This window comes from Peromyscus leucopus, chromosome 8b, assembly GCF_004664715.2.
Source record: "Peromyscus leucopus breed LL Stock chromosome 8b, UCI_PerLeu_2.1, whole genome shotgun sequence".
NCBI lineage: Eukaryota > Metazoa > Chordata > Mammalia > Rodentia > Cricetidae > Peromyscus > Peromyscus leucopus.
The window spans coordinates 36,662,995-36,688,762 of record NC_051086.1 but is presented as its reverse complement, the minus strand read 5'-3'; the positions used below and the strand labels follow the sequence as shown (position 1 = coordinate 36,688,762).

Sequence of the window (25,768 nt, the reverse complement as noted above, 5' to 3'; positions counted from 1 at the left end):
CCGGTATTTTCCTCTATGAGCCTGGTCTCTCATCAAGCCTGAAGCTCCCCAGTTTTGGAAAGTCCCAAGGGTCTTTCTGTCTCTACCTCCCCAGCACTGGGATCACAGCCACACACTGCCAGGCCCAACTCTTATGTAAATGCTGGGAGTCAGAATTCAGGTCCGTGTGTGTGTGTGGGGGGGGCATTTTGAACTGAGCCAGCCCCAGTTCCTGGATTAAAAACACAAAACAACAACAACAAACCCCCAAACACTCCAAAATAAGGCTATTTAAGGCTTCTGGCAGGGAGATTTTATTTTTTGGTTAAAGCCACAACAAATAGAAATGTCATAAAAACCAACCTGTAAACACAGCATCAGAACTTTGGTTTCACTAAAACATCTCCCACCTGAAACATCTGAGGTACGAAGGCACCGCGCGAGGTGCTACACAGTCTGGGTCTGCAGCAGCCACACCAGTGCTACCCTTGGAGCCAGAGGAAGCATAGGCTGGCCAGAGTCTGGGGCCCAGGTCACCCAGGACTCGGCCCAGGACACACTCTCTCAAATTCAGACAAACACGGGCTCCTCCAATGACCCGCCTGACAGGAGCTGGAACACACAAAGGAATCCGTCACGCTGAACTTGATGGCTTGGCTGTGGGGCCAGGAAGGGGCAGAGCAAAGGATGTCAATCGACTTCTGTTGTCCCACAAGGCCTCAAGAACTCTTGTCCTCGTTCATGGAACCACTTATTGGAGACTGTGAAGAGAAAGCAAGTATGTGATGATCCAACCTATCAGATCAGCAGCCAAAATGAATGCTTCCTCCATGACGATCACTGCCCTGTGCTCCGGGGGTAAGACCCCTGAGCGACCCGGCTCAGACTTCAAGCCTGCTGAAAACACACAGGCACGTAGGTAACTTTACGTACAAAAGTCTGCCCGTGATTCAATGCATGTATGCAGGTTGCCATGGGAATGGAGCCAAAGGGTATCTCATGACATTAGGGAAGCAGTACTGACACAGAACAGGAAGTCATCCTGGAAAGAGGGCGGGGCATATCATATGGTTGCCACTCACTCTAAGTGGGCTGGATGCAGGAAGTGGCGTGGGAAGGTCCTCAAAGGCAGAGGCCCCTCTGCTAAGTGTGAAGGACCTCAAGAAGCTGGGACAGGGGAGCTGGAGAGATGGCTCAGAGTTTAAGAGCACTGACTGTTCTCCAAAGACTGAGTTAATTCCAGCAACCACATGGTGCTCACAACCATCTGAATGAGATCTGGCACCCTCTTCTGGTGTGCAGTTATACATGCTGTATACATAATAAATAAATAAATAAAAAATTTTTTTAAAGAAAAAAGAAGAAGAAGAAGAAGCTGGGACAGTGGTGAGCAGAAACTGAGAGGAGGAGATGGGGAAACTGCACACACTGTACAGGGCCTGGCCACGAACCGCAGGCCCCGTGAGTGACAGAGCAGAATCTCAGTGCTGTGGGCACCCTAGCTGAAGCACGGGTATCTGCACTGCATGTCACGGGCATGCACCAGGACTCCGTTCCTCAAACACAGACTCTCTCATAAGAAATAGAGTAATGCAGGCAGATGGCACGGCTCATGTCAGGAGCCCAGCAACCTGAGCTTTTAATCCTCAGAACCCACAATGCAAGAAGAGAACCAATTCTTTCAAACTGCCCTCTGATCTGCACACATGTGACATGGCGCATGTATACACACACACACACACACACACACACACACACACACACACACATATTTTTAAAGTAATGCACTGCTAAAGTCAGAGATTTTAAAATACAATTTAATACCTGTACGTAACTCAACGAACTGTCTAGAAGACTTGATTAGCAGCATATATTGTGCAATGTTAAAACCAGTTAAAATTAAACACGCAGTGCTTCCATGTATCGGGTTAGTGCCACACTTTCGACATCTAGTAAATTAGACCTACACTATCCTTTTTCCTCCCAGATCAGCAACCACCTCATTTTCATTTGTTTACTTTACCTTTTCTGTAAACCTATCAGTATTTATCTCCCACACTCCAAGGGTTATAAATGCATGTGATCCCTTCCTGTCACATTCTAGTCCACGCCTTTCCTAGCTCTCCACGGCTGCTCAAGAGTAAGGCTCAAGTTCATCCTCTGTGGTCTGTCCTGGCCTCCGATTTCATCTCTCAGACCAATCTCACCTCAGGCCTTCCCTTCTTCAAGTGACAAGGACAGCTAGTGCCCCCCAAGCCTGTTACCTAAGATGCTGGTTGTAGCCACAAGGCCTCACATAGGCACCCTCCCTTCCTTCTGCTTCCAGCTCTGTTCTCCACTAAAACCCTTGCCAGAGCCCACTTCTCTGGAAGGCCACCTGGTGCTGACGCAGCCCAGGCTTCCTTGGCCCTCCGAGCATCTCTTGAGCGTTGACAACCAGCTGCAGGAGCTCTGCTGGGTGGTACAAGCAGCCAAGATAACCTTTTGTGATGTGCAGACCTGACAGCAGTTGCAGCTGTTTCCACCTCTGCATCTACAGCCGAGGCCCCTTCCACACTCCCCCTCCAGCCACTCACCCCACTTGCAGCCCACAAGCACAGGGCAAGCCGCGTGTCTTGTTCGATAATCACCTTCCCCACTCCGCAGAAGATTGTACCAGAATACAGCTGTGCCCTGGGAAAGAGACGAGCTGTCAGAGCACATCTTAAAGACCAGTCACGAGGGCCCGCTCTAAGAATCTAGAACCATCCACCCCTCAGCAGACATGCCCCTCCTTTCCTGGGTTGGGGGACAGGGCTCAAAAGCACCTATCCCTCAAATGGAAAGAAGGTCAGAAACCCACCTGCCCCGAAGGGTCTTCTCTCCCCATCCCTTCTCCCCGGGTGGAAGTTGGGACCACAGTCCAAGGCACAGGTGGGAAAGAACTAAGGTACATCACATTGACAGTCAAGTAGACAGTCACCAGGGGACACAGACAAGGTCTGAGCCCTGCTCAAACGTGTGACCCTGAAGAATCATGCTTACCTTCTTGGGCCAAATTGCAGCTCCCAGGTCAGGGAAGACGTGGCACCTCCAGCTTCTACATCACTCATCTGGGAACATAAGACAAAGAGTTTGGCCCCTCTACCCAAGGACAGCAGAGCAACAAAGCCTCAAGGACATGAGCAGGTGTGCAGGTCACCCTACACCAAGCATGAGCAGCGTTGCCTGGAGGCTCTGCTCTGTGGCAATGGAAATCTTTCAGCCAAGAGAGACTTCCCACACGCAGATTAATCTGTCATGTTCATCAAGACAGGCTCTGTGCCTGGAGGTTCGAGAGCTAAAGCCCCCAGAAGACCCATGTTCGGGTTGTCCTTGATAGGAACAACCTGAGTCTATTTGGAAAATGCTATCTTAGGCTAGCGATGGCTTGGCAGTTAAGAGCACTTGCTGTTACATGCAACTCAGGTTCAGTTCCCAGCACTCACATGGTGGCTCACAACCATCTGTAACTCCAGTTCCAGGGAATCCAACGCCCTCTAATGGACTCTGTGGGCACCATGCATGCATGTGGTACATACAACATATATGTACACACATATGCAGGTAAATGCTCAGACATATTAAATATATATCAAAAAAAAAGAAAGAAAAAGAAAAAGAAAAGAAGGAAGAAAATGCTCATCTTGACCCTGACCCCATCTTGAATCCTCTCCCTATGAGGCTTCCAACCTCAGGAGTATCCCCGTCCCTGTGTGGCCTTCTTTCTGGCTCTAGCTGCTCTAATCAGACCTCCACCTTCCCAGAATGCTACTCGGCCCTGCTTTCTCCTGTAAAATGCACTCTTACTTGAAGTGTTTTGTTTGTCTATGCTATAATAAAAAGGGCCTCTAAGGCAGTAAGCATTAGAGCTAAGAAATGTCCCATGACGACACATGCCAGCCTGACTGAAGGGGCGGGCCCTCAGTGGGATCATAATAAGGAAGATGGAAAGACCCAGTGGCTCCCCTGGTGCTGGGGTTCAAACCCAGTGAATCTTCAAGTCAGTCTCACTCACCTCTCTCTCCACATACACTAGCCTTTGCCTGTTTCCCGACATCCCAAACCTTTTCCCTCCCAGGTCCCCACACGCCTTCTTCTTTGCCAAAATATGTTCCACAAATTTCCATTTAATTTTCAAGTCTCAACTGACATGCTATTTCCTAAATGAAGCCTTTACTGAACCCCATGCCTGGGCAAATTCTTCAGTGTTTGTCTCCATGGTAACTAAATAACAATCTCTCCCATGCTTCAAGCGCGTCTCCCAAGTCAGACCTCAGATGTCACAACAGAGACCACATAGGACCAGCTCAGCAGTGTATGTGCATAGCAGTCTCCAGGATAATTAAAACTTTGAGGGAAAAAATAAACTTTGTCTCTAAGTTCCCTGACTACGCATCCTTAGAATGGGCTACTCCAGTGGAGAGAGGTAAACTGACAGCCTACGGATGAGGGGCAGGGGTAGCAGGAGGGAAGCTGGCTACCCAGCCTCCCTCCGAGGAAACAGAGGCAGTTTCCATGTAAAAGCACCTCCTGGCCACCTCTGCACTCTCCCACTGGGACAGAGCCCCACCGTGGCTCTCATTCCCAAAGCTCAGAGTAGCACTGCATCCATCAGAAAGGACTCAGAGCATGCCACACAGACACACGTGAAAGATAGGGGCTGAGGAAATCAGCCAGCAAGAAGGACAGACACTCCAGGACTCCACTCTGATGAGGCTCTGTGGTCTCTGAAAGCAGGGTGGTGGTGGGAAGGGACGCTGGAATTACTGTTGAATAGAAATAAAGCTTCCACTTTATGAGGTGAGAAGAGCCATGGTAACAGATGGTAAATGGTTCACATTAGAGATGGATTTAATAAATAATCACTGAAGCCCACGGAAGACTGTTATGATGGCAATTTTTATATTATGTATATTTTACCACAGCTTAAAAAATGTTGTGGGGGGGAGTGGGGGGGTGGAGGGGTGGGAAAGAGCCAGGGGGTAGGAGAAGGCTAAGCACACAGATGGGAACAAAAGCCAGCTTTTTATACTCTCGCCAGGAAGGGCACTGACGGACCACTCTGCAGCAGCTGATGCTGTGAGCCCTGATGGGGGTGGGATGTACAGGAGGCCTCTGGCCCCAGGGTCTCCACAGGGCCCCCTCGGGCGCACGCATCATACTCACGTAGTTTAGAAACGTGGCCACACGATTCCCAGTCCCTAAACGCTTGAAAGCATCTTGCTCATCGCTCTATAAAATTAAGGGAGAGGGAACAAATGGGCCCGGCCCGGTACTTACATAGTTAAGAAACGTCGCTAACCTATTTCCCTCCGTTTTGAGGCCGCTGTCAAAGGGTCGCTGCAACAGACAACAACTTTCATCCAAGTTTGCAACTAACTTACCCGCCACCCAAAGGATGGGGACCCAAAGGGTCGGAGAATGGTAAGTGTGCCTTCCTCCCACAGCACAGCAGGGATCAGGACAGGGCTACAAAGGGAACCCCAGAAAGAACACAGCGAAGGGTAGGGAGGTCAGAAAAGGTTTCACAGGGACCTATTATCTATTATTGGGCCAAACACTCCCCACATGGACAGGAAACAACCGGGCCCCACTGGGCTCTGCAGGTGCTTCACCAACAAAGTAGTTTTTCCCTGGCGAGGTGGTCGGTGGAGGAGGGATAATGTGGAAGCTGAGATGCTTCTAGAAGCTCCAACCTTCTCAAACCAGCCAGGGCAGAGCCCTCCAGAAATATCTATGATTGGGGCCTTACCCTAGAGAAGTCAAAGTGGGGTTCGTACTGTCCTCCCATTCCATAGTTTGCGACCTGGTGAGAGATTACAGCATTGAATTTGTCAGCAGTATGAACGCTCCAGAGCAGCCCAACTCTCCATGAATACCATCTCCCTAGGTCTGAAAGCACCCCACAGCCTTCGTATATGTGTGGTCTATGTATGTGGTGTATGTATATGGTGGTGTATGCACACGTCTGTGTGCATGCAGAGGCCAGAGAAGGATATTGTGTGTCCTGCTCCATCACGCTCTTCCCTTGAGACAGTGAACCTGGAGCTAACCGTCACCCAGCAAGCCTGTGGGTGCTCTCCCCAGCATTGGGGTGGCAGAAAAATGCTTAGCCATACTCTGTGTGGATGCTGGGGATGTGAACTCAAGGCTCATGTGAGTACATATTCACTCTCCAGTTGGTGGTACTGTTTCTGGAGGGTGGAATCTTGGGGGGAGGCTGGCATAATTAGACCACTGGATGTGGGCCGTGAAGGTTTTCTCTGCTGTTGGTTCTGGCCAGCCCAAGCCCTCTGGCTTCTGGTCCAGCAAGACGTGAATAAGCTGTGTTGCAAGTTCTGGCTGCCAAGCCTCCCCACCAGGATGGACACAAACTGTGAGCCAAAGCAGACCGCTCCTCCATCACTTTGCTTCTGCCAGGTCCTTTGATTAGAAGAGTGAGTAATGGAGTAGGTGAGCCTTCTCAGACAGCCGGGGAACCTTGGAAGACCACCCAGCCCAACAGAACTCCTCCCAACTCCTCCGGCCCCAAGGGCCAGCCCACCTGCAAGAGTTCTGCAGTCTTCACTGTCAACCCCGTGATATGCTGCATGCGGCGGTTGACTCGGGCCACAACAGGGTCATCATCCTCCTCTAGCCAGGAGCTGAGCAAAGAAGAAAGGCATGGGCAGGCTTAGATGAAGTCCGATGATCCCTTCCCAGTCAAGGCCAGCACTAATGGGCAACACAGGGTAAAGGCCACAGAGAGAGGAGGTGCAGCAGGCAGAAGTGGGCACCAGCACTTTTTGCAACCTTGCTGGGAAGCCCCACCCCACCCCACTGCTACGACTGCTCACCTTTTGGAAACTCTGTAGCTGGCAACAGTGAGGACACCTGTCTTGGGATCACGAACAGTGGCTCGTGCGAGCTAAAAGACAGGACAGAGTTACCTCTTTGGTTTTGGGTGTTTTCCCAGAGAACACTGATCCCAGGGGGGCCAGCCCCATCGGTGGGAAATATCTGTAGAAAGTGGTTCTTCTAGCCGAGGTCCCACAACACTGCAGTCTAGTCTACACTTTGCTCTGTGCTATGAGGCCTGGCCGCACCCTCCTTGCTCATTACCCACCTCTTCTGCTACTTGGGTCTATGCTGCCAGCACTGTTATGCCTATGAATTCTGCTCGATCTGTACATGTATCCCCCAAACTTGGCCTTTCCGACAGGCCCACACCACATTGCCTGAGCACAACTTTGATTCTGCCGCACACAGACTGGGCCATCTCTGAGCTTCAACCTGAGGATTCTCCTGACATGGTCAAGTTTGCCCATGTTTTCCTTCTATCCAGACACAGTCTGCTGTACCTCCTGCCCTGCTGGGCTCCCACTGCTCAGTAAGTAAGACAGTTTTCAGTCCCTTGGGGGCCCTCCCAGAGTCAACAGAGAAAACCACAGGAATCTGATGCACATGAACTGCTATGCAGAAGCCACCTTTCATGGGCAACTACACACACACACACACACACACACACACACACACACACACACACACACGCCTTTCCTCTACCTCACATCCCCAGTCTCCATATAAAGGCTTAATGGTACTGCCAGGAGGGATATACTTGTCCACAGCAAGAGTGCAGGTGCCTTCCTTGTGGTGTGGACTGTCCTAATGGGCTCACACGATGTGGGCCTGGTATGGACCAACATGTTCATGCAGAAGTACATGGACCAGACAGAGTAGTGCTGACTCTTACTTCCAATAACTATCTGACTGGTGCCTACTGTGTGCCAGGTGGTGACCGAGACACAACCCCTGCCTTCATATAACTTGGTCAAGTGGAGACAGTAGAAAACCAGCCAAGTAATTAAGATGGGTGCTGTGGGATGTTCTGTATGTCAAATTGCTCTGATTGGTCATTAAATAAAACACTGATTGGCCAGTGGCTAGGCGGGACTAACAGAGAGGAGAAAAGAAAGAACAGGAAGGCACAAGGAGTCACTGCCAGCCGCTACCATGACAAGCCGCATGTGAGGATGCCGGTAAGCCACGAGCCACGTGGCAAGGTATAGATTTATGGAAATGGATTAATTTAAGCTATAAGAACAGTTAGCAAGAAGCCTGCCACGGCCATATAGTTTGTAAGCAATATAAGTCTCTGTGTTTACTTGGTTGGGTCTAAGCGGCTGTGGGACTGGCGGGTGACAAAGATTTGTCCTGACTGTGGGCCAGGCAGGAAAACTCTAGCTACAGATGGGTGAGCTTAATGTCCTGTGGAAGCATAGCCAAAAGGTTACAGCAGCTTGGGTACTGTTGAGAGCCGGGCCGATTCAAGGCTTTCTCTGAGACCTTCGTGTTTAGAGAAGGAATGGACTTCCTTGTCTGATCCTTAGCAGATACAGTAATGGCCTGGGGCAAAGGTCTTGGGGAGCTGCAGCTTCGGGACCTCAGAACCAAACTCTGTGGTTATTGGTCCCAAGGCTGTGTGCTCCTCTCTAATGCCCTAGCCCTTGAGAAAGCCTGTGTCCCTTGTGAGAAAGCCTGTGTCCCCTTGTGAGAAAGCCTGTGTCCCTTGTGAGAAAGCCTGTGTCCCTTGTGAGAAAGCCTGTGTCCCCTTGTGAGAAAGCCTGTGTCCCCTTGTGAGAAAGCCTGTGTCCTCGTGTGCAGCACTGCTTGATTAGCTTCCTGCTGACTTCGTCCCACTGTGTGAGAGCTTGGCAGTGGCACTGTCTCATTTCTCCCCTGGAAACAGTATATGAGATGCTGGACTTCTTAATAAGCTTGCCTGGCATGAGACAGAGTTTAGAGACCTCCGGAGCCTACCTGTTTGATCTTTACCTCTGATCCTTCCTCCTCGGGACCCTGCCCCCGAAGAAGAACCCGCTGGTCCAGGTTCGGGCACTATGTACATTACAGCACCAGGCAAGGACTCTGGTGCAGAGGGCACTGGCTACAGATCGAGGCGACATGATGTAGTGAGATGGGAAGAGGCCGAAGGCACAGAGACCAGGGTCTGCTGCCATCTTATGGTCAAGCTGAAATGGGGACAGCTTTATGCAAGGGAAGGGCATTCACAATGGAATGGGAATGTAAGGACTATCGGGCCACCTTATGGAGAGAGCAGAATGAGGAGAAGACTAACAAAGTTGGAGCAAGAATCAGGGCAAGGGATGACAGTGGCCTGGGACAGGAGATGGCAGAGGGATGGAGAAGAGGAGCCACACCAGATGTCTGGTCCGGAAGTAGATTGACCCATCTGATCACTTTGCCTCCTAACACTCTGCTATGACTATGGCGGCCAGCATACCCAAGGAAAGATGGTTTCCCAGGTTCCTATCTATGGTCCTTTTATCAGTCTAGTGGATGGCCGTCCCTGCCCGATAACAGACACTGCCACTAGACTGTGAAAGCATCTGAGCCTCAGCATTGGCCTGGTGCCCAAAAAAGACTTTGGGCAGCTGTGCTCTGCCCTGGGGACAGACGGGGCTATTTTGAAAGCAGACTGAGGACTCACAGACAGCTGTCAGGCATTCCCCACAAGCCAAGCTAAGCTCACTGGCCCCACTTCAAAGCCAGAATAGCATCTGTCTGTCCTGGCCTCCGGAAAGGAGAGGTCAGCTCATGATGGCCAATGTGTATGGCTTGTCACATGGCTCCTGTTCAAAGACCAGTTATCCCAACGCCAGCCACCTTCCCCATCCCTGCTGTTCATGTATACATGTGCACAGAGAAAAACGTTCAATGTCCCGGACTAAGGCAGGTAAGGAATCTCTCAGGAGATTTTGGCTTGCCGGTGCCTCTCTTGGCTAGAAATCAGGCGACTAAGTTTTCTTCTCTGGAGGACTTTGGAACTGGCCATGAAAGTAACATGACAGGTCCTGGTTACAGTGCTCCATACACATCGACTAGATTGACCCTCAGTCAATCCATGATACCAGTAACAGATCCTGTCTCCTGACTGTGCTAGGTCTTCAAACCAAGCTGTTCCAAGGTGAGCTCCAGAACCACTACAGTAACCCATCTTAGGTCTGTCCATGAGCGGAAGCTCTGGCCACCTCAGCCACTTCGATTCTACTACAAATAAAGCAATAGAAAGCCAGCTAATTCTCCCTCCCGGTCACCTGTGACGGGAGAAAGCTGGAGCAATGGCAGCCCACAGTCCTCTTCAAGAGAGATTAAATGGGACCAAATCATCTATGAGCTAGAAACCCAAGAATAATTGTACCAACATGACATGTATACAAGAACCAACAGTCAATGGCATATGTAGCAGCAAATACCAGTTGGATTTCTGCAATACTCAGAAACAAGACAAGGAGGTCCATAGCAAAAATGTTCTAGAAGTTCCAGGCATCTCAATAAGATGGTCAAGGCAAAGGAGCTCTAACTATTAGGGAGGATAAACTATTCTCCTCGCTTGCAGATGACAATTTGGTCAAGACAACCCAAGAAGGAGTAACTTCTACCACCACCTCTGACCTACACAGATCAGCTTCCTCAAGTTGAAGGGAAAGATGAAAGCAGACCCGGAATCTGCAACAGACAACAGTTCACACACATGAAACACTGGAGACAGGTCCTACCACACCAATCAATGCTAGTTACCACGGGGAGATAGATTTCAAAAACCAATAGTTTGGCATATTGGCTAGAAACGTGGCTCAGCTAAAAGAGTGCCGGCCTGGCACATATGAGGCCCTGGGTTTGATTGCCTGCACTGTATAAACCAGGTGTGATATTATACATCTGTAATCCTAGCCCTCAGGAGGTGGAGGCCGAAGGATCAGAAGTTCAAGGTTATCCTTAGACATATATAAAACAAGTTTGAAGCCAGCCTCAACTATGTAAGACTCTACATTAAAAAAAAAAAGCTATCCAATAATTTAGTATATAATAGTGAATCAATGTAACAATGTAACAAGTTAAATACTCCCAAGAAGAAAATTTACAAAAAAAAAAAAAAGCAAAGATGAAGAATATCTATATTGTACTGATATACACCCTCCTCCAACTCCAACAGTTCACTCCTGGTTTTTATTATCTCACTGCAGCCCTCACCCCTCACTGCAGCCCTCCTCACTGCAGCCCTCCTCACTGCAGCCCTCCTCCCTCACTGCAGCCCTCACTGCAGTCCCCACCCTCACTGCAGCCCTCACCCTCACTGCAGTTCTCCTCCCTCAATGCAGCCCACCTCCCTCACTGCAGCCCTCACTGCAGCCCACACCCCTCACTGCAGCCCTCACCCCCTCAACTGCAGCCCTCACCCCTCACTGCAGTCCTCCTCCCTCACTGCAGTCCTCCTCCCTCACTGCAGTCCTCCTCCCTCACTGCAGTCCTCCTCCCTCACTGCAGTCCTCCTCCCTCACTGCAGTCCCCTCACTACAGTCCTCACCCTCACTGCAGTCCTCCTCCTCAGTCCTCACCTCACTGCAGTCCTCCTCCCTCACTGCAGTCCTCCTCCCTCACTGCAGCCCTCACTCACTGCAGTCCTCCTCCCTCACTGCAGCCCTCACCCTCACTGCAGCCCTCACCCCTCACTGCAGTCCTCCTCCCTCACTGCAGTCCTCCTCCCTCACTGCAGTCCTCCCCTCACTGCAGCCCTCACCCTCACTGCAGTCCTCCTCCCTCACTGCAGTCCTCCTCCCTCACTGCAGTCCTCCTCCCTCACTGCAGTCCCTCCCTCCCCTCACTGCAGTCCTCACTCACCTCACTGCAGTCCTCCCCCCTCCTCCCTCACTGCAGTCCTCCTCCCTCACTGCAGTCCTCCTCCCTCACTGCAGTCCTCCTCACCTCACTGCAGTCCTCACCCTCACTGCAGTCCTCACTCACCTCACCCTCACTGCAGTCCCCCTCACCCTCACTGCAGTCCTCCTCCCTCACTGCAGTCCTCACCCTCACTGCAGTCCTCACCCTCACTGCAGTCCTCCCCTCACTGCAGCCTCCTCACCTCACTGCAGTCCTCCTCCCTCACTGCAGCCACTCACTCCTCCCTCACTGCAGTCCTCCTCCCTCACTGCAGCCCTCCTCACCTCACTGCAGTCCTCCTCCCTCACTGCAATCCCCTCACTATAGCCCTCACCCCTCACTGCAGCCCCCACCCTCACTGCAGCCCTCCTCCCTCACTGCAGCCCTCCTCCCTCACTGCAGTCCTGATCAGGAGCTCCACAGATTCCACTTTTTTGAGATCATGCATTTCCTTAAAAACAATCCACACACTAGCCCTTCAACCAGGTGAAATGGCATTTGTCACTGAGCTTGCTCCCAGCATGACCTGCTATCATTCATCTTCTTGTCTATCCATCCTGGGTCCCTACTTTTTCTTCTCTCCTAGGTCATAAACCTACAATGTCAGCCGAAGTCCACAGCACATCAATGTACTCACACTCACTATTTGTGAGACTGAACTGGTGCACAGACAAGCTGCCCCACAGAGGCAGAAGGAGGGACTGCACCCCACTTCACACAGTGCCCCAGCAGGACCCACAGAGACACCTACTTTGGGCTTCGCGATTTCCTTGATCCTCTCGATTTCTTCATCCGACATCACATCATAGTATCTGACGATGTGCGGGCTATCCCACTCATCTTCCTCTTTGAAGGGGGCGATGAGGAGCTGTGGCACCCGGTTACCATGATGGTACCTACAGAAGAGCTTCTTCTGCCTCTGGGGCGTCTAGGGAGCAGAGAGCATAGGCCTGAGCACAGTGACCTTACCCTCAGTTCCAGCCAGCTGTCTGTGCACACTGGTTTCACCCTCCATGGCCAAGGCTGTCCTCAGCCTCACCACAGAAGAAAACCAGAGTAGGAAGTGACCTCACACAAACCATGCAGCTCCCCTTCTCTCCAAAAAGCACCTCATTTCCACAATTCCTGTGGCGGAGGGCACTTCCTGACCCTTTTCATGGAGATTTGATTAACCCTGAAGCACTGTGGATGGGGAGAAGCCTTTCCAGACAGAAAACAACTGGAAGCCAATCAGAGGCAGAGGAAAGGTGAGCACCTCCCCCATACTGAGCTGTGAGAATCAGTGGAACCCTAGGGCTCTCAAAAGCCCCAGCAAGTGTTGCCTTTTCTTACCATGGGTCTCACTTGTCATTTACACCATGACTTCCCTGGAGACCTGAGACATATCTACACCTATCATTTTCCTCAAACCAATCAGTCATATGATAGGTAGGCACACTGGGTGGGGAGTACAGGAATGCCCTGGAGGACAGGAATTCTCCCTGGAGCATCCATGGAGACAATCTTCTGTCCTATGCATCAGAGAACACCCACCTATCGGCCTCAGCAGATGCTGAGAAAAGTGCAAATAGGCCGTGGAACTTCCCATGCTGCCTCCCCAGAGCCAGCACTCAGATCCCCAGCCAGGCCACCACCGGCCCCTTCCCAGGTCTCACCAGTTTGATGCCCTCCCCGCGACACAGGCTCTCATACACGTCCCTCTCTGGGAGGTAGTCCACAGGCCTCTCGTACAGGTTTTCCTGGGCCGCTAGTCCAGCTTCCGTCTGATTGAACAACGGTTTTTCTCTTTCTTCCTCCAACAGACGCTCAAAGTACCGCAGATTCCCTCCAGCTCGTTCATGGCTCGGGTCTAGAAAAAGCGAAACGTGAGGGGAGGAGGAAACCACAAACATCTGTTAGGTCACTTACAGAAACCGCTCTGTGTGCCGTCCCTCGCCCGGCAGCCCACTGGTATGCTCCGCTCTGCTGTCTGCAGCACCTCACCAGGGTGTGCCAGCCAGAGCTGAAAAGCCAACAGAGGCCCTTTCATCTTGTCCAGGGATGAGGGAGACGTGTCATTAAAGCGGAGCACATTTAGCTAGTAACTAGGGGTTTAGACAGAGCTCAGAACTTGCGGGGACCTCCAGGAGATCTCCGGGAGTTCTGCCTCCTCCTTGTGATTGGCTGTAGCTATATGAAGCCATTCCCCAGAGTGCAGCCGGGTCTAGGGATCACATCACACACTGGCTACAAATAGGAGACAAGCTGAGTGAGATACTGGTTTAAAAAAAAAAAAGAAGGGCCACAAGGCAGGCCAGATGGCTCAGCAGGTAAAGGCGCTTACTACCAAGCCTGGCAACCTGAGTTCAATGCCCAGGATCCACATGGTGTAAAAGGAGAGAACTGACTCCCTAGATTTGGCCCCCGACCATATGTACACTGTGGCACTTTACATTCACCCACATACACAATAAATGAATGAATGAATGAATAAATAATAAATGTAATAAAGTTTTATTTAAAAATAGAAGAGTCACAGCTCTGTCAGACAATACAATATCTGAAGCTACAGCCACGGCAGGATTTCTACATCACTCCCCAGATAATGAAACTGAGTCTCAAAGATGTTCAGTGACTTAAGATGAACCCACACAGAAGAGTCAGGGGGGCCCTGACTCCCTGTCCAGGGCTCTTATTAACTCTCGTGACAGATTCTACAAGACTCTCTACCCACGTTGGCCTTGCAGGACGCTCAAATGCTAGCTGACCTCACATGCAAGCCCCCCTGAAAAGCACTGGTAAAGTCAAGTCTTCGCTGCCCTGGGAAACTCCAGACAACATTCCCACATATTAGGAAAAGGTGCAATTAACAGGCTTTAACAAGTGCGTGGAGCCTTGGTCTGTCCCACATCACAAGACAGACAGAGTACAAATGGCATGCTAAGTCCCAATTTAGACCTCAGGCCACTAATAGCTAGAATTACTGTCACAACAGCAATCCAGAAGTATGGCTTGCTTCTCCATCTGTATTTTTACAGCGAAGGGTCTACCCTGCATAACGGTACAAGCACCACAATACTAGGTCCTTATTTTTGAAAGTGCCACCGTGTGCATGCACGTGCACATGCACTTGCACACACGTGCCCATGCACATGCATGTGCAACACATGTATACACAAGGATGTCACAGGCCTTTGAACAGCCATCACCTGCTGGGCATGGCCTAACATCAAGACTGTGGGGAGGAGCTAGTCAGCAGTTGGAAAGGCGGTTGAAATCACTGAGACACTCATCACTGGCCAGGTGACAATCAAACTGATTCAGTTCCAAGAGATGATGGAGCAATGTGGCCAGAAGGGTCAAGTTCCTTTGCTAGGTCTGGTCCCTAACCTCCTTACCAAGAGACAGCAGGCGGCGGGTGAGCTCCACAGCACGGTGCAGGTCACCCAGCTGGAAGACAGCATAGCTCAGGTAGTCCAGCACCAGGGATTTTGTTATGGTAGCCTCCTCCCCAGCATCTAGCTGCTTCAGCACCTGCTCCATCCACAGCACCGTGTGATAATAGTCTCCTTCATTGTAGGCTGAGCGGCCCATCCCAAAGCAGTCATCCACACTCAGCATGGCCTGGTACTTGGTTCCTGAAGCAGGAAAAGCAACCGTCAGGCTCTGAAATGCCTCTGGGTTAAGACAGAAGATGCTCACTTGGGAGAAATGCTTGGGCCACTACCCAAGCAAAATCCCACCCAGACTTCAGGCCACACACCATGAAATGCCATCAATGCAATGAGCATAAAGAGGTTGGTTTAGCTTAGGTTAGAATTCAGAGTCAATCTCTAAGCCTCAGACTCCTTCTCTCGAGTGGGAAGGGGCTTTGTGACAGGCAGTTCAGGAATCCCACCAAGACATGGCCCTGAGGTCAGTGGGTATAGGTCCGGTGGGTCAAAACAGGAGAAGATGCGTGGAGGGCAGCTGGCCATGGAAGTCTGAAGAGCAGAAAACGTAGATGAATTTAAGAACGGAATACAGGTGGCATGAAAGCCATGGACAAGGGCAGTCACATGTAGAAGAGTCTGAAAAAGGAAAGGACAGAGAAGGTCTGAGGTTAGACCTCAAGGGAACATACATGCAGTGACATGAGAAGGTACTAAGAGGATACAGGTGATAGAACAGGTGATGGATACCAATGGCGACAAAGAACCAAGGCTACAATCCAGCAGGGACATTCGAGCATCAGCTCAGCAGGCCTCATGTCTAATGGGACATCTGTTGTGGAAAGTGATCATGAAGACGGTTTCAACCTGAGGAACAGCAGCAGCTTTAGGGAGATGCAGAGCTTCAGCCAGGCTTGGGATGGCAAAGACGATGTGTTCCTCCTCGAATAATGAGAAAGCAGATCCCACAGAATGAGGAGGGCTAGGACCTCCCTGCAGCCACACGCAGCTCCCTACTAACAGCTATCGGGCGTGGATGGCATGCTAGAACTACTCATACATCACTCTCTTGGCCTGAGGGCCACCATGGACCTCTCCCCAGGAGGGAACTCCGCTGCAGGACGACAGCTGCTTCAGAGACCACGGTCTGTTCATCCTGGTGACCCAGAATCTGACAGCCAGGATAGAATGTCAGGAAAGTAAACACAAGAAGGAGTCATAGGCGGGCCAAGCATTAGGGGGCTTATGGGAACTTTCCTTTCTCCAGCAGTCTCCAAGGGTCTCCACTGACTCCGTGGACCCAGGAGCCTATCACAACAGCCCATGTAACAAAGATAAGCAAACTGTGCTCTGGGCCTGGACCAAGCCAGGTCCATGTGAACCTTGCTGCATACTTAGCAGTTGTGCGACTCTGGACAAGTTACCCCACCTCAGATTCAGTCCCCTACCTAAATAAATACAATATCTACCCAAATCTCTTTAAATAGAGACACCAGCATCAGTTTTAAGGGACTAGTGCCAAAAATTCAACGAGATGACATATGAAGATGCTGCCCCGGGATGTGAAAGACCAGCGGCTACAATCAGCATGTCCTGTGAACGCCAAGAATGTGACGAATGACTTCCAGAACTCGGCACCCTCCTCAGAAGGAAACTCAAGCGCCTGCTCCATGAACAGTGACAGCTAAGCTGAGCGCTCAAGGACTATGGGACAGGGAGGATCCACACGGGTAAGGGTAAGAGAGCTGAGAGACGCTGGGAACAATGCCCCACCGAGGCAGTGGGGGCTCACAGACCATCACTTATAGGCAGACTTCGGGGTCACTTCTGAAAGCTAAGCATTGAACTCAATGGATACGTGTGTGCTTAGGAGCACACAGAAAATTATCCTAAGTTTGTTGGAGATATGGAAGGTCAGAGGGCATTAGAGAGACAGAATCCATAGACTTTAAGGTTATGGCTCAGGCTGCCAACGGGCAGAGGTGCTTTTTGCTAAGATAACAGGCGAAGACAGAGGGCAAACAGTTCAAAACCAGATGGGAATTTTAATTTGGCACACATCGAATGAAGTTTGTGCAATCCATGGAATGTCCAAGCAGAGGTGTCTCCAGGCACTGGCCTACCCTGGTTGGAAGCCCAGAGACATGCCTTGACAAGAAACACAGGTCTGCATGTCATCCACATAGGGCAACACACCAAGTGATGAAAACAGCGCAGCTCACCTGGGGAGGGGCTGACCTGGGGGAGGGGCTGACCTGGGGGAGGGGCTGACCTGGAGAGGGGCTCACCTGGGGAGGGGTTCACCTGGAGAGGGGCTCACCTGGAGAGGGGCTCACCTGGGGAGGGGCTCATCTGGGGAGGGGCTCATCTGGGAGGGGCTCACCTGGAGGGGCTCACTGGGGGAGGGGCTCACCTGGGGAGCGGCTCACCTGAGGAGGGGCTCACCTGGAGAGGGGCTCATCTGGGGGAGGGGCTCACCTGGGGAGCAGCTCACCTGGGGAGGGCTCACCTGGGGGAGGGGCTCACCTGGGGAGGGCTCACCTGGGGAGCAGCTCACCTGGGGAGGGGCTGACCTGGGGAGGGGCTGACCTGGGGGAGGGGCTGACCTGGAGAGGGGCTCACCTGGGGAGGGGTCACCTGGAGAGGGGCTCACCTGGAGAGGGGCTCACCTGGGGAGGGGCTCATCTGGGGAGGGGCTCATCTGGGAGGGGCTCACCTGGAGAGGGGCTCACCTGGGGGAGGGGCTCACCTGGGGAGCGGCTCACCTGAGGAGGGGCTCACCTGGAGAGGGCTCATCTGGGGAGGGGCTCACCTGGGGAGCAGCTCACCTGGGGGAGGGCTCACCTGGGGGAGGGCTCACCTGGGGAGGGCTCACCTGGGGAGCAGCTCACCTGGGGAGGGGCTCACCTGGGAGGGGCTCGCCTGGGGAGGGGCTCGCCTGGGAGGGACTGACCTGGAGAGGGGCTCACCTGGAGAGGGACTCACCTGGGGGAGGGGCTGACCTGGAGAGGGGCTCACCTGGAGAGGGACTCACCTGGGGGAGGGGCTGACCTGGAGAGGGGCTCACCTGGAGAGGGGCTCACCTGGGGGAGGGAATCACCTGGAGAGGGGCTCACCTGGGGGAGGGGCTCACCTGGAGAGGGGCTCACCTGGGGAAGGGGCTCACCTGGAGAGGGGCTCACCTGGAGAGGGGCTCACCTGGAGAGGGGCTCACCTGGGGGAGGGGCTCACCTGGGGGAGGGACTCAGAGCCAACAGGGGGTGGAGCTCTGGAGAGTAACTCCCTTTGCCCCACTCAGGACACTCAGGGGCCTGTTAACTGTGGAAGGAGGCTGTCAGGAGACAGCACCCTTCTCCCACCAGCCACGCCTCACAGCTACAAGGTCAAAAGCTTCCCAGAATTATCTTCTCAACTCTGTCTCATGGTCGGGTTTGGCCCAACACCTGACTGAAGCAGGAATAGAGAGAACCCTCCTCCCCCTGCCAGCTCAGCACAGTCCTCCACACCAAGACCCTGGCCTTGAGTAGCCAGTCACAGGGCATCCAAGGAGGAAGACAGCCCCTGCATCACCAGGCTCTCTCTCTGCTGTATCTTCACTAGCTCCAAAGAAGGGAGGAGGTATTTAAATTATGATGAGGCCCAACTGAATTCTTGGATTTATTGGTCTCAAATAACCCCTAAACCCTGTAAGTTTATAATCACTAGCACTAGGCAGCAAGCAGGGAAAAGACCAATTAAAAAAAAAAAAAAAAAAAGAGGAATGAATGGCCAGACACACGTGAAAAGAGAAAAAGCAGAGATCGGCACCCCAGAATCCAGGACATCAGACAGAAAGAAACCATCTGAACCAGACGCTATTCCGAAGTTAGAGGGTGTTTGCTGGTAACCTGCCTGCTGGCTTCACTGGCCCTGTGCTCTTGGTGACTTTGAATGACAGGATCACAGAGGAGAGACACAAAGGCACTGTGGGGTCAGGAGTACGTGAGAACGGGAGGGAGGCAGAGAAAATAAATCACTACCCAGCAGCCTCAGCAGGAATGACGAAATGGACTCAAAGGAGCATTGGATCTAAAGGAGAAGTATGAGAGATGGGCTACAGAGCCTTCCTGTGAAACCGAGAGGGGGGGATCATGCAGGGGAAGGGGGACATAAACTAGAAATGGGAAAACAGGTGGGGCTATACATGAACTCAGAGAGAGAGAGCGCAGAGAGGCAAGGACAGAATGGAAGGGGAGAGACTAACTAGGGGGATGTAGGACAGAAGCAGTGAGTCCCCAGACCAGCCTTGGGCAGAAAGCAACAAGAGGCTGGGCATGGAAGCAGGTCTGCCAGCAGATGGGCGATTTTCCGGGAGTGGATGCTGAGGGAGACTCCTGATCCACAGCCTCCTTCTCTAACACCAGAGGAGAAGTCTTGGCTAGTAGCTGAATCAAGACATTGAGGTAGGGGTTGACACATGGGAGACTGGCATCCAATGGGAACCCCAAAACGGACACCAACACCAACAGTGCCTAAGTCCATCTGATCTGTCCAGACACTGAAGAGACGTAAGTAAACGAAGGTGCATTACCTGGAAGTTCCCCTCTAGAAATCGTGTCTGGGTCCAGTTTGTACGTGTCCTGAAGTCTCATCAGCGCTCTGGCAGCTCCAGACTCGTCCTCATCAGTGGGGAAGAATTGCCGCTGGACTGAGAGATTGGCGACAAAACCTTCCAAGTGACAGTGAGAAGAGAGGTCACTCTTAATCCTGGGGACAGCATTCTATGGGGGACCAGAGGCAGTCACCAGAAGGTCTCTTTGCTAACGGGATTTCCCTGTCCCTTTCCTCAAAGGCTGTTGGCGGGCTGTAGGCTCAGTGATGGAACACCTGCCTGGCATGTCCTGGGGAGCCCGCACCAAAATAATAGTAAGAACAACAAAGCAGCCTCCTCCTTCAGGAGGCCCTCCTGGGGGCTCCTCGACAGAACTTCTTTCTTAGCCTTCCCTGTACTGTTCATTTGGAACCAAAGGCTCTGCACACAGCTTAGCGCTTAAGAGTCTGGAGTTGGGGTATGTGCTTGTGGCACCAAGACCATAGCCCAGAGCCCAGACAGACTTGACCTCTGAAGTGGCCCCAGGTGGCTTTGCCAGAGACACAAGCCAGAGACACAACTCCCGATATTCCAGGACTCCAGGCCTTGCCATGCTAATGATTCAGGCCTTTGTATCTGCTAAGAACTGAGGACTGGAAGAGGAACTCGGATGCATTCCTCCGTCCCCGGCCGGTCCCTGGCCCCTTTCCAAGAGTGTTACACCCACTGCCATCTCTTCTCATCACGGCAAGCTGGGGTCCAGGGATCAACAAGCTGCTACATTATCTTCTTCCCAGCTCTATGGTCAGGAACTCTGAAGACATTAGCATCCATGAAAAGAAGGCAAGCCCTCCAGAAACGGCCACTCTGTACTGTCAGGGTTCCCCCTTAGTTCAGGGGCAAGCATCCAAACATTAGAGACAAACAGACATGACTGCTCTCTGGGCCTGTCCCATCACCTTCCAGGTAATCATAGCTTCCAGATATTAACGGGCGGTTGTTCAGGGACGACAAGATCAGACAGCAGATCATGGGCATCAGGACAGGCTTCCTCGCCTACCTCTCCAGCAAGCAGGAGGAACAGCCTGTTCTGAGCTGTTCTGAGCAGCAGGCCCAGCCCAGGAAAGGAGGAGGAGGGGGGGAGTCTGGGAAAGGCAGTGGCTTCTGGAGGCGGTGAGCTGACAGGCACAGCTCCAGCAGGGCTGAGCTCACCAAACCCTCCCCGGAGACTACCCAGCCCCCAGCCAAGCCCAACCCCAGTGGGTCACGTGGCTGTAACCAGTCTCAGCCAGAGAGACAGCTAGTCTGAAGCTAATCAGCACTCCCAGCTCAGAGAGGAGGCCCAGCTTGAGGCTGGGAATCCCGTGGCCCACCTCCAGCCCACCCTTCCATTACCAAGATCCTCTCCTCTGGATAACAAGAACATGTGCACACAGAGAAAGCACTACCCCAGAAAGAGCCCTTCGCAAACCCGTGTTCTGCCCTGCAAATACCATTTCTAGGAATTTAACTTAGAAAAATAATCGGAGGCAGACACCAAAATGCATGTAAAGAAAGGCTGAAAATTTGGAAACAACCCAGGGACAGTGAGTTGACCAGGCTTGCTGAGTATCGCTGTGACAGACGACTATCCAGCCATTACAATCATGCCACAGCTTAATGGCATCTGCAGAAGCTGGGAAAGCCAGGACTGGGCACACGTTTATGTTGAACCCACACATGTGGTAAAAGACATACACAGGAAAGAATTCAGACGAAGCCTCTACTTCCCCAGCTGGCCTCAGCCCTGACACTCAGCGCGCTTGACTCGTACACAAGCAGGTTCATTCTTTCTGGTGTATGTATGCGTGTGTGGTGCTTGTAAATGTATGTGTATGCATGATCTCACGCGGGAGGGTGCACACGTATGCACTGGATGTGTGTGGAGGCTTGAATTTGAAGTCCTGTGCCTTCTTCAATCACCCTCTACTAACTCACTGAGGCAGGTCTCCAGCTGACCCCAGAGCTCACTGATCAACTAGTCTAGCTAGCCAGCTTGCCCAGGGGAAATCTCTGCCTCCAGACACACTTGCCTGGCTTTCCACAGCTTCTGGGGATCCAAACTTCAGTCCTCACACTGGCGTGGTGAGGGCTTTCCTCCCTGAGACATCTCACCAGCCCAAGATTACAGGGTTTCTTAAATATTCTTTCAAGCTTATTTTATGTGTATGAATGAGTATTTTGTCTGCATGTATATCTGTGTGTCAGGTGCGCCTGGTACCTGCAGAGGTCAGAAGAGGGTGTCAGATTATCTGGGACTGTAAATACAGATGGTTGTGAACCATCATACAGATGCTGGGGACCAAACGTGCTTCTTCTGCAAGAGCAGCCAGTGCTCTTAACCACTGTGTGATCTCTCCATCCCCCAAGATTACAATCATAATGATGCTTATCTTGGAGCAATTGGATTAAGCATCATGATTTCTATGTGATAGAGTTTGTGTTCCCGAAGTGTGTTATCAAAAGTATATTTAGAAAATGAAGCATAATTAGAAAATGTCATTACCAGGAAACATTACAAAAGAACAGGAAATGATCGTTACAACATTTTAAAAACCAACCAACAAGGACAGCACCAGGCAAAAGCAGACAGGCACACAGACACAGCCGATCCCCGTTCACTGCCCCTCACCAGCAGCCGAGTCCTGTAGGACCAGGTCCCCCAGGCAGGCCAGTCTGTGTTCAACCGCTTCACCAGCTTATAGGCATTCACAGGATGAGCCAGGTAGCCCTCAGGGTCGGCAGCTGACTTGCTGGTCAGGGCTTCCATCTTGCTGGCCCAGCTGTAGAACCAAAGGGGAAGAAAGACTGCCACACCCACCCACACAGGCTGGTAATTTCCCTGGTGGGGTCCAGAGCTCTTTCATCAAGAGATAATAAAATGTGAATATAGTAACTTCCTAGATACCCCTAGCCCTTAATCTAGGCAAGAGCTGGGAACTCCAATGTAAATTAAAGCGTGTTAAGTAGAAAGGAAAACAGCGGTTGCTTCTTAACCCGTATACTCAGCAACTCTGAGGACTAGCACAAGTTAACTGCAGGTCAGCTCCCCTGGGTCACTCCTCAATGACTTCCTCTTACAGATACAGGGATGGGCTTGGGAAGGGGAGCAGTAGGGATGACCTAGTGTGGGGTCTCAGGACACTGGGCACCTCTTAATCTTGGAGAGCTTGGCTTCCTCCACAAGGATGTACTCCTTCAGAGACTGCACGAGGTCCTTCTCTGCGTAAATCAGGTCAGTCATGTGCCCTACCGGAGAGAAGCAAGGGCCAGTGAGAAATGGACGAGGAATGGCCTGCCCAAAATACCAGAAGTGAATAACCCCCGCCAAGTGCATGTCAGTAAACCAGGAATCCGGGGACTGGGAGTTAAAGGTACCCAGTCACTCGCATGGCCATGACCCCCAACCTCAGGAAGATAGATGTTGAGGTGTCAAGAGGACGCCTGGGCAAAGTGAAAGGGCACTGGGGACTACGGAAGGAGGAGTTCTGTCACCTGGACGTCCTGTCATAGGGGGAATGGACATCCTAAGGGTTCATCAAATGGAAATCAGCTCTCAACTTTCAGTTGAGAAGGGGAGACTCTGGTCCTTGGAACAGAGAATGTCCGTGGCTTAGACCACCCTCTTGCCAGGGACCAAAAAAGCCCTGAAAGCTACTTGCAGTCTGCACTTTCAGAGAGGAGGGTCCAATTCAGAAAGCTGCCTCCCAAGACATGCATTATGTTCATCAGGATCTCGTGGGGGTCCGGGGCAGGAGAACCTTCCTAAGTTCCACTTTCCCTGGACTGGCCATAATCAGTGACTGAACCCTGAAGGAGCCTCAGGCAGTGACATCCCCTTGACTCAGCTGAGAGCCGCTTAGGTGAACTGGAGTTCTGGTGCCACATACCAATAGAGGTGAAGAATTCTGCCTGCACCCAGCTCAGGACACCAAACCAGGACATCAGCAACACCAATACCTGGAGCTTCATGATCGGAAAGGGCAGTATCTGCAAGACAGTCAGAACAGTCATCAGATGGACACCGTGGAAAGAGCACCTTCAGTTGGACATGGGTGGAGCATGCCTGTAAACTCAGCACTGAAGAGACTGGATTAGCAGGAACAAAGTTCAAGGCCACCTGAGCTACACAGCAAGACCCTGTAGTGGGGTGGGGACAATTTATGTGAGAAGACACATCCATACATGCTATGCACACACACACACACACACACACACACACACACACCCTCAAATATGTCACTAAATAAGGCATTCAAGATCGCCCAGGGGAGGGGCTACAACATGGAACCGGGGACACGTGCTCAATTCTGGCTCCTGCCTGGGTTCTGTTTTATTTTGTTTTCCTTTTTAGAGATAAAGTCTCACTATGTATGCATAGACACCAAGATGGCCTAGAACTCACAACCTTCCTGCCTCAGCCTTCCGGTTGCTAAGATTACAAGTGTGTACACCTGGCTTCCTGCTCTGTCTGTCTGACTTTCTAATACATACGCCAGGATAGTGTCAAGAGCCGCATGTAGGAGGATCCAATTCCGAGAGTTGGTTCCCAGGACGTCAAGTCATCGGGATCTCATAGGGGAAGAAGCAACTCTGCAAGATCTACTCTCCCCAAACCAGTGATGGAGGCCATCCAGAATGTGAAAACAGGCCTCAGGCAGGGACCTCCCTTTGTACTTGAACTGAGGGTGGCCCCGACACAAGAGTCCTATTGCCACATATCAATAAAGGTGAAGACTTCAAGGACCTGGGTCCTGTCCATAAGAAAGTGACAGTGCAGAACAGACAATGGCCGTGAGAACTGAGACAATACGGCCCGGGGGCCAAGCCAAGCTGGGGTATATAGAAGATGGTCAACAGAAGAAGGGGAAAACTGACCTCTGCCAGTCTGCACCTGCCACAGAGTGGCACTTCTGAACAGACATGGCTCTTCCTGGAGTGGGGATCTAGACAGACACCTTCCCTGGCCACTCCCTACTCATTCACAAATATTTACTTACAACCCAGACATTCCAGGCACCGAGCTAGGCGCTCAGGCTACAAAGGTGAATCAGTCACACACAGCCAAAACACTGGGGCCGGGCTCCCGACACAAGTAAGAGGCCAGGCCCTGCCTTCTCATCCGCCTAGAAATAGAGACAGTTCTGAGGGACGCAGCAGCCACCCGGGGCAAGCTTCCCTGGCAGCGGGCCTAAGCACACAGTGGAGACTGCAGACATGTCTCCCATCTAGCCATGCAGCCCAGAACGTGTTGGAGGGCCCGCACCCCACTGAACCCTCATTCAGCCTGTCCCTCCTCTTCTTGTTCCAACTCAGCCAAGGCTCTGACATGGCTCAGATGGAAATTTACTAAAAGAAAGCAAAGAAAATAAATGAAACACAAATGCCCAAAACTATGTAGGAGAATCTCAGAGTCAGGAGGATCTCTGAGGTAGGGGCCAGCCAACTGCCCCTCAGAGCGGGGGTGATAAGAGAGCAGGGGCCAGAAAGGAGGACCAGAGCAGATCTGGATGAAGTGGAGGCTCCATGCCTCTCCCAGCTGTGTGGCCAGTTCCAGTGCATACCTAGTCAGAAGTCAGGCAGCCTAGTCAGGGAAAGGGGAAGCCTTTTCATTTCTTTCGAATACCACCCACGGTTCACACCTTACAGCGACCCGACCGACCCCGGGAGAAAGCAGCCAGATTTCTTTAGTACGTGAATGCCGGCTGTCATTTCTCTGGAATGTGCCGCCTGGCTTAGATGAGCCCATCCACAGATCCTGGCCTGGAGACACAGCCTCAGAGAGTCACACACAGGCTTCAGGAAGTGACTTACCAAGAGCCCTCAACGTCCTGTTCCAGCAAGGGAAGACAGGTATGAAAACCCTGCTGGTCCAATCAGCTCTCAGGCTGCCATATCAACACTGCCATTCTAAGCAGGGGCATCTGCTCATTTCTCTGACCCCGGGGTCCCTGAAGTCAAAAGGCTTTGTATAAAAGGTCGCCTAAGCAGGGTCAGGTGGGGCGGAGGCATTTACCCAAGTGTAACT

At 51.9% G+C, this 25,768-nt stretch overlaps 1 protein-coding gene across 1 annotated transcript in view; it reads right to left on the bottom strand.

Moving 5' to 3' along the window:
- Positions 1-269: 269 nt before the first annotated feature.
- The window catches only part of P4ha2 (prolyl 4-hydroxylase subunit alpha 2), a 40,678-nt gene continuing 15,179 nt past the window's right edge, over positions 270-25,768 (bottom strand). Inside the window, 16 exon segments of the mRNA XM_037200592.1 lie at positions 270-740; positions 2,556-2,652; positions 3,004-3,041; positions 3,044-3,071; positions 5,167-5,232; positions 5,753-5,806; positions 6,545-6,644; positions 6,837-6,907; positions 12,473-12,649; positions 13,377-13,570; positions 15,099-15,338; positions 19,702-19,839; positions 22,373-22,408; positions 22,411-22,523; positions 22,893-22,989; positions 23,631-23,730. Of these exon segments, the coding sequence (XP_037056487.1) occupies positions 670-740; positions 2,556-2,652; positions 3,004-3,041; positions 3,044-3,071; positions 5,167-5,232; positions 5,753-5,806; positions 6,545-6,644; positions 6,837-6,907; positions 12,473-12,649; positions 13,377-13,570; positions 15,099-15,338; positions 19,702-19,839; positions 22,373-22,408; positions 22,411-22,523; positions 22,893-22,989; positions 23,631-23,712 (1,602 nt within the window). The 5' untranslated portion in view covers positions 23,713-23,730 and the 3' untranslated portion in view covers positions 270-669.